This window comes from Podarcis erhardii (assembly GCF_964252035.2).
Source record: "Podarcis erhardii genome assembly, chromosome: 7".
Classification (NCBI taxonomy): Eukaryota; Metazoa; Chordata; class Lepidosauria; order Squamata; family Lacertidae; genus Podarcis; species Podarcis erhardii.
The window spans coordinates 12536545-12550024 of NC_138511.1; the positions used below are offsets into that span (position 1 = coordinate 12536545).

Below are 13480 nucleotides of genomic sequence, written 5' to 3' on the forward strand. Positions count from 1 at the left end.
CCCTAGCCCTTATGGGTAAGACGGCACTGGAAGCGAATTCATGCAACAAAAAGGGCATTTCAGTCCTGACCAGGTGGTATTGGAGGCAGAGCAAGCACTGCTAAGGGATGCCCAAAGGCACCATCTGTAACTAAGCAGAGCCAGCACACTCTTTGAATGCTGTCGATCTGATCTTTTAAAATGATTGAAAAGTCAGTGTAAGCAAACTACTGCATTTGTTCATTTATTTTTCTGAACACACTGATAGATTGCCTTCCATACTGTAACAACACTGTGGTTTCCAGAATGAAATCGGTAAAAACTGTAAGAAACTAAAAGCAAATGCTACAGATATACAGTGGTGCCTCGCAAGACGAAAAGAATCCGTTCCGCGATTCTCTTCGTCTAGCGGTTTTTTCGTCTTGCGAAGCAAGCCCATTGACGGCTTAGTGGATTAGCGCTATTAGCGGCTTAGCGGCTTTTAGCGGCTTTTAGCGGCTTAGCGGATCAGCTGATAAGCGGCTTAGCGGCTTAGAAAAAGGGGGGGGGGAGGAAAAAAAAGTCGGAAAAACTCGCAAGACATTTCGTCTTGCGAAGCAAGCCCATAGGGAAATTCGTTTTGCGAAGCGCCTCCAAAACGGAAAACCCTTTCGTCTAGCGGGTTTTCCGTCTTGCGAGGCGTTCGTCTTGCGGGGCACCACTGTACAAAATTTTCAGTAGTCAGTACTAGAGAATGTCATGGCGGGTAAAGGTAAAGGACCCCTGGACAGTTAAGTCCAGTCAAAGGCGACTACGGGGCTCATCTTGTTTTCAGGCCGGGGGAGCTGGCGTTTGTCCACAGACAGCTTTCAGGGTCATGTGGACTAAACTGCTTGTGGCGCAATGGAACACCATGACGGAAACCAGAGTGCACTGAAACTCTGTTTACCTTTCCGCCGCAGTGGTACCTATTTATCTACTTGCACTGGCGTGCTTTGGAACTGCTAGGTTGGCAGGAGCTGGGACAGAGCAACAGGAGCTCACCCTGTTGCGGGGATTCGAACTGCCGACCTTCTGATCGGCAAGCCCAAGAGGCTCAGTGGTTTAGACCACAGCGCCACCCGCTCCCTGCATGGCAGAACACTATTATTATAGGCACCACAGAATCTCATGCCACTGCATGGGGGCCACTGCAGAGAAGGTGCTCTGGCGATGCAACACCAGGTGAATCTCTGCCAGGAAATGACTAGAAGGGCCTTCTCCAATGATCTCAGGCTGGATCTACACTGATCTAGAAAACATTATAAAAAAATATAGCTCTCAATGCAATTGCCCACTGGCGACAGATCACTGCTCTACACTGCCCTCTGGTGTCACATTTTTAATAACACATTTTTAACATTATAACTCACGAGTGTAGATTAGTCCTCGGTGAATGGGCTAGACCAGGGTTTCCCAGACTTGGGTCTCCAACTGTTGTTGAACTCCAGCTCCCATCATCCATAGCTAGCAGGACCAGTGGTCAAGGATGATGGGAATTGTAGTCCAAAAAATGGCTTGAGACCCAAGTTTGGGAAACCCTGGGCTAGACTAAACAACAAGTGTACAATGTGCAAATCATCAAAACATGTGCACCAATTTTATAAGCAAGGCTGAACATTTTCAGGAAAGGGAGGAGCTTAATATCGAGCCAATTTCAAATCAAGCAGGGCAGGGCACCACAATTTTTAACCATTGCATCTCCCATGCCTCTCTTCTTTCTTACTGCGTAAGTTTGCATTGTAAACTCCTTGCAGCAGAGACCTATTATTTTGGAGTTTTTGTTTTTTAAGCTATGCTGAAACCTAATCTAATAATGTTGTACGTTATCAGCGGCGCAATAATCAGCAGCACATTTTGCCTACCACGATTCTGCTGGCGAGGATACGGCTTCGAGTCCTGAGCAGGGGCAGCTGCCTGGCTGGGCAGCGGCTGCTGTTTGCTCTTGCTGATGGGCATCGGTTCGGGGAGCATTTGCTTCGGCACCCCCTTGAAGAACCATGCCCCAGAGCGCTTCCATACCTGAAAACAGAACAGGACAAAGAGGCATGACAACCGTGTGTTCAGAGACGGCCGGTGCTGTACAGTTTTCTTCCTGGGAATTGTACCGCTGGCAATATGGGTGGTCACCTGACTGAATGCTCTCGATTCCAGCATTGCAGGTGACTCAACAAGATGATTCTGAATCTAGAATGCGGCAGCTAGACTAGTGACTGGGAATGGCTGCCAAGACCTACATTGGCTCCCAGTACATTTCAAAGTGTTGGTGCTAAATTCAAAGAAAAAGCAGCATTGTGCCTTTAAATGGGCCCCAGATGACAACTAAGGACACTACACTGGCTGGGTTTCATGTGCCCAAAGGAACCATATTGCTCACCAACTTGACCTCAGTGCTCTTTGATGAGGATGAGTGGGAAACACCCAGTATGTTTAATCCAGGCCATTTTCTAGAGAACAATCAGTTCTGGAAAAGGGAAGCATTCCTGGCATTCTCTGCAGGAAAGTTTGTCTTGGAGAGCAATTGGCCAGGATAGAGTTTTTTCTTTTCTTCACTGCCCTACTTCAGAAGTTCACTTTCCAGGCTCCAAAAGGTGTGACATTAAGCCTTGACCATCGGTCAGGTCTTACATTATCCCCCCAGCCGTACAGGATATGTGCATTCTCTCACTGAGGGGACTCATTTTATGGCACTGCTCATTAAAAGAAGATGGTGAAGAATTTGGCCAGCACTGCCTCCTTAGTTTCTGTCCTTAGTGACAATCGGTTCCCTAAACTGCAGGGCCATAGCTCTATAATAATGCATGTCCGTTGTACAGTACTTAGAAGGCCTCAAGTTCAATTTGCATGACTGATGTGTGGCTCTTCTCATAAATGATCTCAAGTATGTGACTTCGAAAATTGTCCCGGTGGCAGAGCTAGGGCAATGTCTTATACGTATCACAATAAAAGAGCTCAGTTGGGGGGGGTGCTGACGTTCAAAGCCCTAAACAGCCTTGGCCCAGTATACTTGAAGGAGCGTCTCCATCCCCATCGTTCAGCCTGGACACTGAGGTCCAGCTCCAAGGACCTTTTTGTGGTTCCCTCCCTGAGAGAATTGAGGTTACAGGGAACCAGGCAGAGGGTCTTCTCAGTAGTGGCGTCCGCGCTGTGGAATACCCTCCCAGCAGACGTCAAGGAAATAAACAACTATCTGACTTTTAGAAGACATCTGAAGGCAGCCCTGTTTAGGAATTTTTTTAATGTTTGATGTTTTATCACTGCTGCTGATGATGATGATGATGATGGGAGCCGCCCAGAGTGGCTGAAGAAACCCAGCCAGATGGACGGGGTACAAATAATAAATAATTATTATTATTATTATTACTATTATTACCCTGTTAGAATTCCTGCTCCATGATTGCAGTCATGGGATTTTTGTCTATCACATTACGGTATATGTTTTGACTCCACAGAGTGGGAAGTGATGGAGACAGGATGTTTGTGTTACTGTGTTCCGTGAAGTGGGACTATTGTCCTTTGTTCTTTTTCTCTTTCCTGTCTGTTGCTAGAGAGAGAGGGAGCCATCCACGCGACAGTCACCTCCAGACTGGATTATTGTAACTCGCTCTACGTGGGGCTGCCCTTGAGACTGACCCAGAAACTCCAGCGGGTGCAAAATGCTGCAGCGAGACTCCTTACGGGGTCTTCGCTTAGAGATCACATTCATCCGGTGCTATACCAGCTGCACTGGCTCCCGGTGGAGTACAGGATCAGGTTTAAGGTGCTGGTTTTAACCTTCAAAGCCCTATACGGCCTAGGGCCCTCGTACCTACGGGACCGCCTCTCCCGGTATGCCCCACAGAGGAATTTACGATCTTCAAATAAAAACATCTTGAAGGTCCCAAGCCACAGAGAGGTTAGGCTGGCCTCAACTAGAGCCAGGGCTTTTTCGGCTGCGGCTCCAACCTGGTGGAACGCTCTCTCACAAGAGACAAGGGCCCTGCAGGACTTGACATCTTTCCGCAGGGCCTGCAAGACAGAGCTGTTCCACCTGGCCTTTGGTCAGGGCGCAGCCTGACTCCCTCCTCTGGCAATCTTTACAAAACTTTAGTTTATGGTTGCCATCAATTTTGATTTTAATTCATTTTAATCCATTTTTATAATGTTTTATAATGTTGTACTGTTTTAGTGTTGTTAGCCGCCCTGAGCCTGGCTTCGGCTGGGGAGGGCGGGATATAAATAAAATTTATTATTATTATTATTATTATTATTATGTTGCAGTGCTCTGTGTGTGTTTATATGTAAATAAAGTAGACTAGTCAAAATGCAGGGTTAAAGTGTGCCTAAAAATTTGTATGTCACTGAAAACAGCATATTAGAAGAAATCACTTTGCAAAAGATTGTACATATTATGCAAATTGCGTAAGAAAGTAGGAGAAATTCACACTAAATGCTGGTGAATTTTCATTTAAGAAATCAAAATAAAAAGAATTGCCACGGGTAATAGGAGTTGTAATCCATTGAAGGACCACGAGGTCCTGACTCCTCAAATAGGCATATGAGGATAGACCATCTGAATATACTCTTTGCATCGTTCATATATTTCCCAGGAAAATGCAGGTCTAACAAGCCACTTCCCGACTGACCTCTCTCTGTTCGCAGCAGATCTTACACAACCAGATGGAGTGAGGCCGGTTGTTGCTGGTCTGGGTGCCACATTTAGTGCAGACGTTCTGCATGGGAAAGAAAGATACAAAACACTGTGAAAACATCCAGAAAAGCCCTTATCAGAATGAAGATGGACTTCAATTATGTCTGTGTATGGGTGTCTAAACAGCCCATGTTGGTCTCCCAGATGTGGCGCTGGAAGACAGACAGTGCCCATAATCACAACACACATTTCAAATGCTATGGTCCTGCTTTAAGCAGTGATGGCTTCCCCTGAAGAATTCTGGGAGCTGCAGTTTGTTAAGGGCGCTGAGAGCTCCTCTAGAGCTACAGTCACTGTGAAAAAGGATTGATTGTCAAATCACTCTGGGAACTGAAGCTATGGGGGGAGGAATTGGGGGGGGGGTCTCCTAACACTTCTCAGCACCCTTAACAAACCACAGATCCCAGGATTCCACTTTAAAAAGTGGAATAAGAGTGCTTTCAGATGGGCCAGATGAGCGGGGTATAAATATTGGCATTATTATTAGCAGTGCATACCCCTAAACATTTTGTGAATCTATTATTATTATTATTATTATTATTATTATTATTAAGTACAAATTAGAAAACATACATATTCACAACAAAAGAAAATACAAAAGAAAAAGAAAATACATCTAACCAAGGGAAAAAAATTAGAGAATACTTTGTCTCTTTTCATATTTACAGTTATTTATACCTCTATAAAGTGCTATTCACAATAAAGCAGTGAAATGAAAGATAAGATATCAGAAAAAAGGAAAAAGAACAAAGAAAGAATAAAGAAGTTATAAAAAAAGATCATAAGTGAAAAAATTTAAAAGTAGATAAATTTTTAAAAGTAGATAACTAGATAAAATCTGGTTGTGTTTAGAATAATCTTGTGCGTAATATAAAAAATACAAAGTGAATTTTTGTACTTCTGTCCATTTACTGTATTTATTTTTCCCAATTTGAGCTATTAAATGGTGATTTTGGCAAAATGAACGTACCCCTAAACATTTTTTTTTTGAAAACGCACTGATTATTATTACTATTATTATAATTATTTGGATGCGGCCTGTCTGAAAGCTGTGTACGCGCGCACACACATACACACATACACACATACACACATACACACTTTCCAATAACAACAATCAAGGAGAGTCACGTTTCTGACAGAAATGGCGCTAGACATTTTTTGGCCCGGCTGCGGAAGGTCGACTGCAGCAGATGGGGGATCCTTCTCGTGCCATCTGTGCCGCGCAGCCCTGGCGCTGCCACTCGCGCCCTTGAGGGGAGGCTGCCTCCAGCTTAATTAAGGATGTCATCTTTCCACCAAATACCTGGCACAGCAAAGCTTGCTTTCGAGATGGCGGGCAAGGAGGACTGCCTGGCCATCTGAGCGAAGCCGCTCTGAGGCTTTGGTGAGGAATACAGGAGGAACGGTCCAAGGCGCAGGGGGCGTTTCCCCCTCCAAAATAAATAAGAACATAAAGAGATCACCTGCAGGATCAGGCCAAAGGTCCACCCAGTCCAGCATCCTGTTCTCACAAGTGGGACTGCCTCTGCTCTCTGCCCACCTGTGACTTCCAGCAACTGGTATTCAGAAGTATGACACTTCTGGCAGTGGCGATAGATCTGTCAGTTTGCATTTCTTAGTGCAGAAAGTATTGATCTGATGTGTAGATCCTATTCTAATTAATTCCAGAGGGTTCTGGAAGCTTCTCTGTGCGAAGAAGCAAGCAGAAGCTTCATGATGTTTGGGTTATACAGTGGTGCCCCACAAGACGAATGCCTCGCAAGACGGAAAACCCGCTAGACAAAAGGGTTTTCCGTTTCGGAGGCGCTTCGCAAAACGAATTTCCCTATGGGAATGCTTCGCAAGACGAAATGTCTTGCGAGTTCCTGCAGGTTTTTTCCCCTTTCCAACCCCTTTTCCTAAACCGCTAAGCCGCTTATCAGCTGATCCGCTAAAAGCCGCTAAACCGCTAATAGCGCTAATCCGCTAAGCTGTCAATGGGCTTGCTTCGCAAGACGAAAAAACCGCTATACGAAAAGCCTCACAGAACGGATTAATTTCGTCTTGCGAGGCACCACTGTACTTCCAGAGAAGCTGAGTACAGCTGGTTTAAACTGGTTCTCTTATCTTTTTCTATCAAGGTCATGCTGACTATAATAGTAGGGCCAGAAGGAGCCTGGGTTACACTTTCTCTATCTCTCTTTCCTTCTGGTGTGCTGTTCTGTATACAGTCATACCTCATGTTACATTTGCTTCAGGTTGCGCGTTTACAGGTTGCGTCCTGCGGCAACCCGGAAGTATTCCGGGTTTCGCTGCTCGTGCAGATGCGCAAAATGACGTTGCGCGCATGCACAGAAGCGATGAATCGCGACCCGCAGATGCAGGTTGCATTCTTTTCAGGTTGCGAACGGGCCTCCGGAACAGATTCACAACCAGAGGTACCACTGTATAGTGTTAAAATTTAGACCAGGGTAGGCAACCTAAGGTCCGTGGGCCGGATGCGGCCCAATCGCCTTCTCAATCCATCCCTTGGACGGTCCAGGAATCAGTGTGTTTTTACATGAGTACAATGTGTCCTTTTACTTAAAATGCATCTCTGGGTTATTTGTGGGGCACAGGAATTCGTTCATTTTTTTCTTCAAAATACTGTATAGTCCAGCCCATCACATAGTCTGAGAGATGGTGGGCTGGCCCACAGCTGAAAAAGTTTGCTGACCCCTGGTTCAGACTTATTATAAGTTATTCTAAGTTTAAGTTAAGTCTGCTGCTGGTTTTAGCAGAAAGGATATAAAGGATTAAGTAAAAATGAATTGGTGAAAGAGAGAAGGTAAAATTATAATATGTTAAGAAAAATTATTAGGATAAAAACAAGGTTGGAAGGATTTGCTGGAATATTTAATTGAATTAGAATACAAAAATGAGAGGCGTGAGGAAGTCAAGGAAATAAGTGAATGTATGTAAGTGAGTTAAAGGTTTGACTTGTTTTTTATTCCTTTTTTCTTTTTTCTGTTTATTGATGATATGTATTGTTTTTTCTTTTTTTCTCCTTGATTGTTTTCTTTTTTTTTCTTTTTTCTTTCTGTAACCTTTAAAACCCTAATAAAAAATTATTTTTTAAAAAAAGTTAAGTCTGCTGCAACTGGATTTCTTATGGACAGGGCCAGTCCTGAACGTATTGGGTTTGTGACCATTATGCTCATTTGCCTTCAGTAGCAGTAAAAGCTCTGCTGGATGAAATATCAATTGCTTCTGGTCTATTTTTGGCGAATTCCTGCAATGTATTTTAAGTTGTTACTCTGCTAACTATACATTGGAATCTACTCTGGATCAATACTGAGTAGATTTTCATGACAAGATCATCTCCATCCTTAGCGTTTAAAGGCCAAAATGCCACAGGCCCCAAACATTTGACAAGCCGCCTCTTCCCTCCAGACACTCTTGGGTGCTGAGGTCAGCTGAGGGTGCCACCTTGGTAACTCAGTCACCCTCAGAGTCCTGCCCTTCGTCCCAGGAAGCAAAAAAAGCATTGGGCCACCCCTGGAAGAAAGCATGCGAGGGCAAGGGAGGCGGTAAAGGGGGCAGAGATTTGGGTTCCTCACCTTTTTGCAATCTTCGCACACCACACAGGCTGACCCCAGGCGCCCCAGCTGTTCGCCGCACAGGATGCAGCGGTTGACCCCGTCACCGGCCACGTTTCGGCGCATGTCTTCCAGGCGGTTCATGAGACGCCTAAAAGCAAGGAGGCAAGGCAGCAGAATCAACAACAACAACAAAAAAAAGGATGCTTTTAGCCAAGTTAATTGATTAAACCAGCCTATTTCCAACCCAGAAGATCCATAGCTGTCAATCGTCCCTTATTTGGCGGGAAACTCCCTTATCCCAGCACCCTTATTGATGGATGTCCCTTAAATTTCAAAGGAAGCAGCTCCTCTCCCTCCCTCCCTGCCGGCCAGGGAGGAGGGAAGCTCCAACTGTGTTGCTTGGCTGCGTTGCTCACCCAATAAGGAGTCTGAGAATGACTGGGGGTGGAGCTTGCATGCCTTGTGCCAATCTAATCGGCTGCGTTGCCTGGGGACTCGCCTTTGCTCAGCGCTTCCCAGCAGAGAGGTGACGGTGGTTTTCCTTGCTGCATCCCCTTTGCCGGGTTGCTGCGCTGTGGGAACCACCGCTTGAGGCTTTGTTTGGCTGCTGGCTGGGCTTTCTGCCTTTGGTTCGTAGGGGCTCAGAGCTGAACATAACTGTGCTAGGAAAATCCCTTATTTTGGCTGCTGATCCCTTATTTTCGAGGCTGCTGGTCCCTTATTTTCAAATTTGTAAGTTGACAGCTATGAGAAGATCTTGCTAAACTAGTTACTCCCATCAGCCCAAGGTTGCGCAGCCATGCTCCCGCCAGCCTTAAGTCACATGGCTGTGCTCAGAGCGGTCTTTCCCATTGGGTTTACTGGCGCGTTGTGCCAGGGTGCTGGCCTCTCGGGGCGCCCCAGCGAGTGGGGGAGCTGTGCAGCTTTGCCGGCAGCCTCCCCTTTCTTTCCTTCCTGCACACCCTCCAGCTGCGCCCCATCAACAATATAAACCAGTGTGGTGTAGTGGTTAAGAGCGGTGAACTCGTAATCTGGTGAACTGGGTTTGATTCCCCGCTCCTCCACATGCAGCTGCAGGGTGACCTTGGGCTAGTTACACTTCTCTGAAGTCTCTCAGCCCCACTCACCTCACAGAGGATTTGTTGTGGGAGAGGAAGGGAAAGGAGAATGTTAGCCGCTTTGAGACTCCTTAGGGTAGTGATAAAGCGGGATATCAAATCCAAACTCTTCTTCTTCCCAAGCCCTTGTGGGAGGAGAGTGATCCCCGCAGAGGCTTGGGAAAAGGTCAACAACTCTGGGAAACGGGGGGTGGGACGCCGGTGGGATCTTTGCACCACGGCGCCAGATATGCTTAAGATGGCCCTGGCCCATGTGGTGGATGTGTGAAAAAATACTGGGATATGATATAAAATGTATTGAAAAAACTATTTGAATACACTTTCCCAAAGAAACCAGAAGCATTTTTGCTAGGGATAACAGGGGATGAATTAAAAAAGGAAGATTACAAACTATTCATGTACAAAACGACCGCCGCTAGAATCTTAGTGGCTCAGAAATGGAAATCCCGAGAAATCCCAACTTTAATGGAGTGGCAGACAAAAATTATTGAATACACAGAATTGGCGCAATTGACTTATAAGATTCGAAACCAAAAAGAAGCAAAGTTTGAAAAGGATTGGAGTAAATTTGTTGAATATATACGGAGTAATTGTAAGCATTTAAAAACTGTAGCAGGATTAATGTAAATCTTGTGATGTGGATAGAGTGTAAATAAGAAACTGTAAGAAAAGATTTGAGACATGAGAACCGTTGAAGGGATGGAAGAAAGTCCGGGCGCAATAAGGCGCGGAGTAAATAAGAAGACATACAAATTTTTGAATGTAAGAGTATTTATTTTATTTGTTGTTGTTACAAAAAAACCAATAAAAAGTATTTTTTAAAACAAAAAACGTCCCTGGCTGTGCTGGCTGGGGTTGAGGGCTGCAGACTGGCAAAGCCTGCGTTAGAAAGCCTTTTCTTAATGTCGGCTCAACGCTGCCTTTCCTTCTAAGGAGGTACAGTCCTTTCAGAAGTGAGAGAGGGGAGATCACACAGTCGAAGGCTGGACAACTCAGTTGTGGTGCTGATAATGCCAGGGTCACAGGGTCAATCCCCATAAGGGACTGTGTCATATTCCTGTATTGCCAGCCTCCCTTCTAACTCTACAACTCTATGAATTCTATTATTCAGCATCAGTTTCATTTTTTAAAAAAATGATATTTATTACTTTTAAAACTTACCAAAAAGAAGAAAAAGAAAAAAGGAACAAGAGGAACAATACAATATAAACAATACAAAACACAACCTTAACACCTAAACACAATAAACAAAACAAAACAAAACAAAACAAAAACAATTTAAAAAACACACATCATACCTTTACCATAATCTATCTTTCATTCCCTTGTTTCTTTGACCTCTTCTCACCTCCCTTTTTGTATTCCACTTCTATAAGTTATCTCAACAATTCCTTTGTCTTAAAATATTTTTAATCTTATTTCCCATTAAAACTAATATACCTATTTACACTTAACCTCTTAAAACATTTCCACTTAAAACATCTCCACTAAGGCCATAAAATTTCATTCCTAGATTTTCTATCCCTCATTAAATTTTACGAAATTTCCCTATATAGACTTTAAATTTCCCGATCTTCTTCCACCGTCTCCTCTTCCTGGTCTCGGCCTCTGCCAGTCACTTCCGTCAGCCCCATACAGTCCATCAACCTGGAGATCTTATGTCCGAGGCTCTTAACTCTTCTCCACGTCCCTTCTGCCAGTCTTCTTCATATTCTTTAATTCTAGAGAGCAGATCTCAGGGAAGCTCCGACCCAACAGTACTTTTATTCCTTCTCGACAGGTCAGCCAAATTTCCATAGTTAATATTCAGCATCAGTTTCATATGAAACTTGACACAGCGCTGCAGGGATTGTGTTATATGCCTACATACGCATGGAATTCGTACTCCAGGGATGCAGGGGTTCAAGTTTTACTTTGTATCTGGGCTCATCAAAGCACAGAATTGTAGAGTTGGAAAGGGGTATCCGGGGTCATCTAGTCCAACCCCCTGCAATGTAGGAATCTCAGCTACAGAACCCATGACAGATGGCCATCCAGCCTCTGTCTAAAAACCTCCAACAAAGGAGAGTCCACCACCTGCTGAGGGCGTCTGTTCCACAGTCAAACTGCTCTTACCATCAAAAGGTTCCTTCTAATGCTTATCATTTGAATCTGTTGGCTCGGGTTCAACTCTCCAGACCCTTAATAGCTAATGGCTATTAATAACGAGTGGCTTAGGGTCCTCGTATTTACGGGACCACCTCTCCTGGTATGCCCCGCAGAGGACCTTAAGGTCCATGAATAACCATAGTTTAGAGGTTCCAGGCCCTAAGGAAGTCAGACTATCCTCCAGGGCCTTTTCAGTGATGGCTCCAACCTGGTGGAATGCTCTGTCCCATGAGACTAGGGCCCTCCAGGATTTAGCCTGCTCCTGTCAGGCCTGTAAAACAGAGCTATTCTGCCTGGCCTTTAATTAGAATTCAGCCTGAACTTTTATTTCCCTTCTCTGCCCTCCCCCTCCCCTTTTATGAAGATTACCCGCTCTGAGACCCCACAGCAAATTCTCCCCTGGCCTCCTCACTGGTCCAAGTAGGACTAATTCAGCCAGCCAGCCCTGGTGATTATCTAATGCTTATTAGATGGATTTCCCCTAAATTGATTTCTGAACTTTGACTTTTATTGTTATTCATGTTTTTATACTGTATTTTATGCTGCTTTTACAATTAAGTGTTTTAAATTTATTTGTTAGCCGCCCTGAGCCTGGTTTTTGAACCAAGAAGGGCAGGGTATAGATAAAAATTTGTTATTAATTTATTATTAATGCTATTCTAGGCTGTATCAACAGAAGTCTAGTGTCCTGATCAAGGGGAGTAATAGTACTAATCTGCTGTTAGCCGCCCTGAGCCCGATCTTGGCTGGGGAGGGCGGGGTATAAATAAACTTTATTGTGATGATTACGAGGGTAAAAGGATCTCGCAGGTAAACTCTGTACAGGTGTGCCCCCAAGATCCAGTATGTATGGGAGCAGAGGATTTCAGAGAATATGCTGTTCGTCTTTCCTCGCACCTCTGTGCATTTGTGGCCAACTATGCAGCTTAGAGTAGGAGGAAGAGTCCGACCAAGGCAGAAGGTTCATTTGCCTTTTTCCGTTGAGAAACAAACTAAGTAGGGCTTGCAGGGGGGCTGCAGCTTACAAAACCCCCTACCCCGCCCGCCAACTGCACAGGCAGCCCCCTCTGCCAGCAACTAGGAGCTTCACAAACACCCCCAGCAGCCTCTCTCCCTGCAAGTTCGGTTGGGCAGGCATGCTGTGAAAAATCCCAAGCAGATAAAAATAGTTCATGCAATAAAAAATCTATTATTTATTCTGTTCTGGAGGGAATATATAAAGTGAAGGAGGGGGGGGGAGCGGGGAAAAGAGAAGCCCTCTGGAGAGGTTTTTCAGAACATCCAGCCCTCAGGAAATTTCATCCCCTCCTGTCGCGGTGTGACCCAAATCTGACAAAACCGTTAAATCAGTGTGTGTTATTTGGGGAAGTGTTGTTGGAGAAGACACACTTGCCTGAGCCAGACATTAAAACAGGAGCTGCAGGTAAAAGCTTTGCACCAATCCTGATTCGGGACTGGGCTCAGTTCAGCTTATTTCGCAGTTCCTGGAACACCCCGTGCTGAGCACATTATTAGCAATAAATGAACAGGTGATTTTTCTCATTATCTGTTCCGCTGATATAGGCGGACCATTTTCAAATAAATCAATTGCAGACTAATTGATTCGTCTGAAAATGGCTTACCTATATTAGCAGAACGAGCGATGAGGAAAAAAGGAATGCAGGACATAAATTAGCTTTTACGTTCATCAAACGGTGCATTTTTTAAATCAAATTCTGAAGTTAAAAGTTTCTGAAGTTTAACATCATTTGAAAAAGGTGGCTTTACATACAAAATAATATACAATAACTTTTTTTAAAGAGTACAGAGGAGTTTAGAGGATAGAACTCTGTGTAACCGTGATTGGAATCTGATCTGGGGACAGAGACTGCGGAGGTAGATCAGAATAATTTGTGGGCTAATTAGCAGTACCCACTAAAATCAGTATCAACACGGATACAAGGAAATATGTTTACATTATTTAT

The 13480-nt window shown here is 44.5% G+C and overlaps 1 protein-coding gene across 4 annotated transcripts in view; it reads right to left on the bottom strand.

Annotated features, from left to right (window-relative positions):
• Nucleotides 1–13480, bottom strand: part of RPH3A (rabphilin 3A) — a 120477-nt gene that overhangs the window by 48992 nt on the left and 58005 nt on the right. For all 4 annotated transcript variants that reach the window (XM_081870976.1, XM_081870975.1, XM_081870977.1 and 1 more), the window contains exons 4-6: nt 8269–8398; nt 4623–4709; nt 1863–2019 (exon numbers count right to left, since the gene is read on the bottom strand). In XM_081870976.1, coding sequence (XP_081727102.1) covers nt 1863–2019; nt 4623–4709; nt 8269–8398 — 374 coding nt within the window. The remainder of the gene's footprint in view (nt 1–1862; nt 2020–4622; nt 4710–8268; nt 8399–13480) is intronic.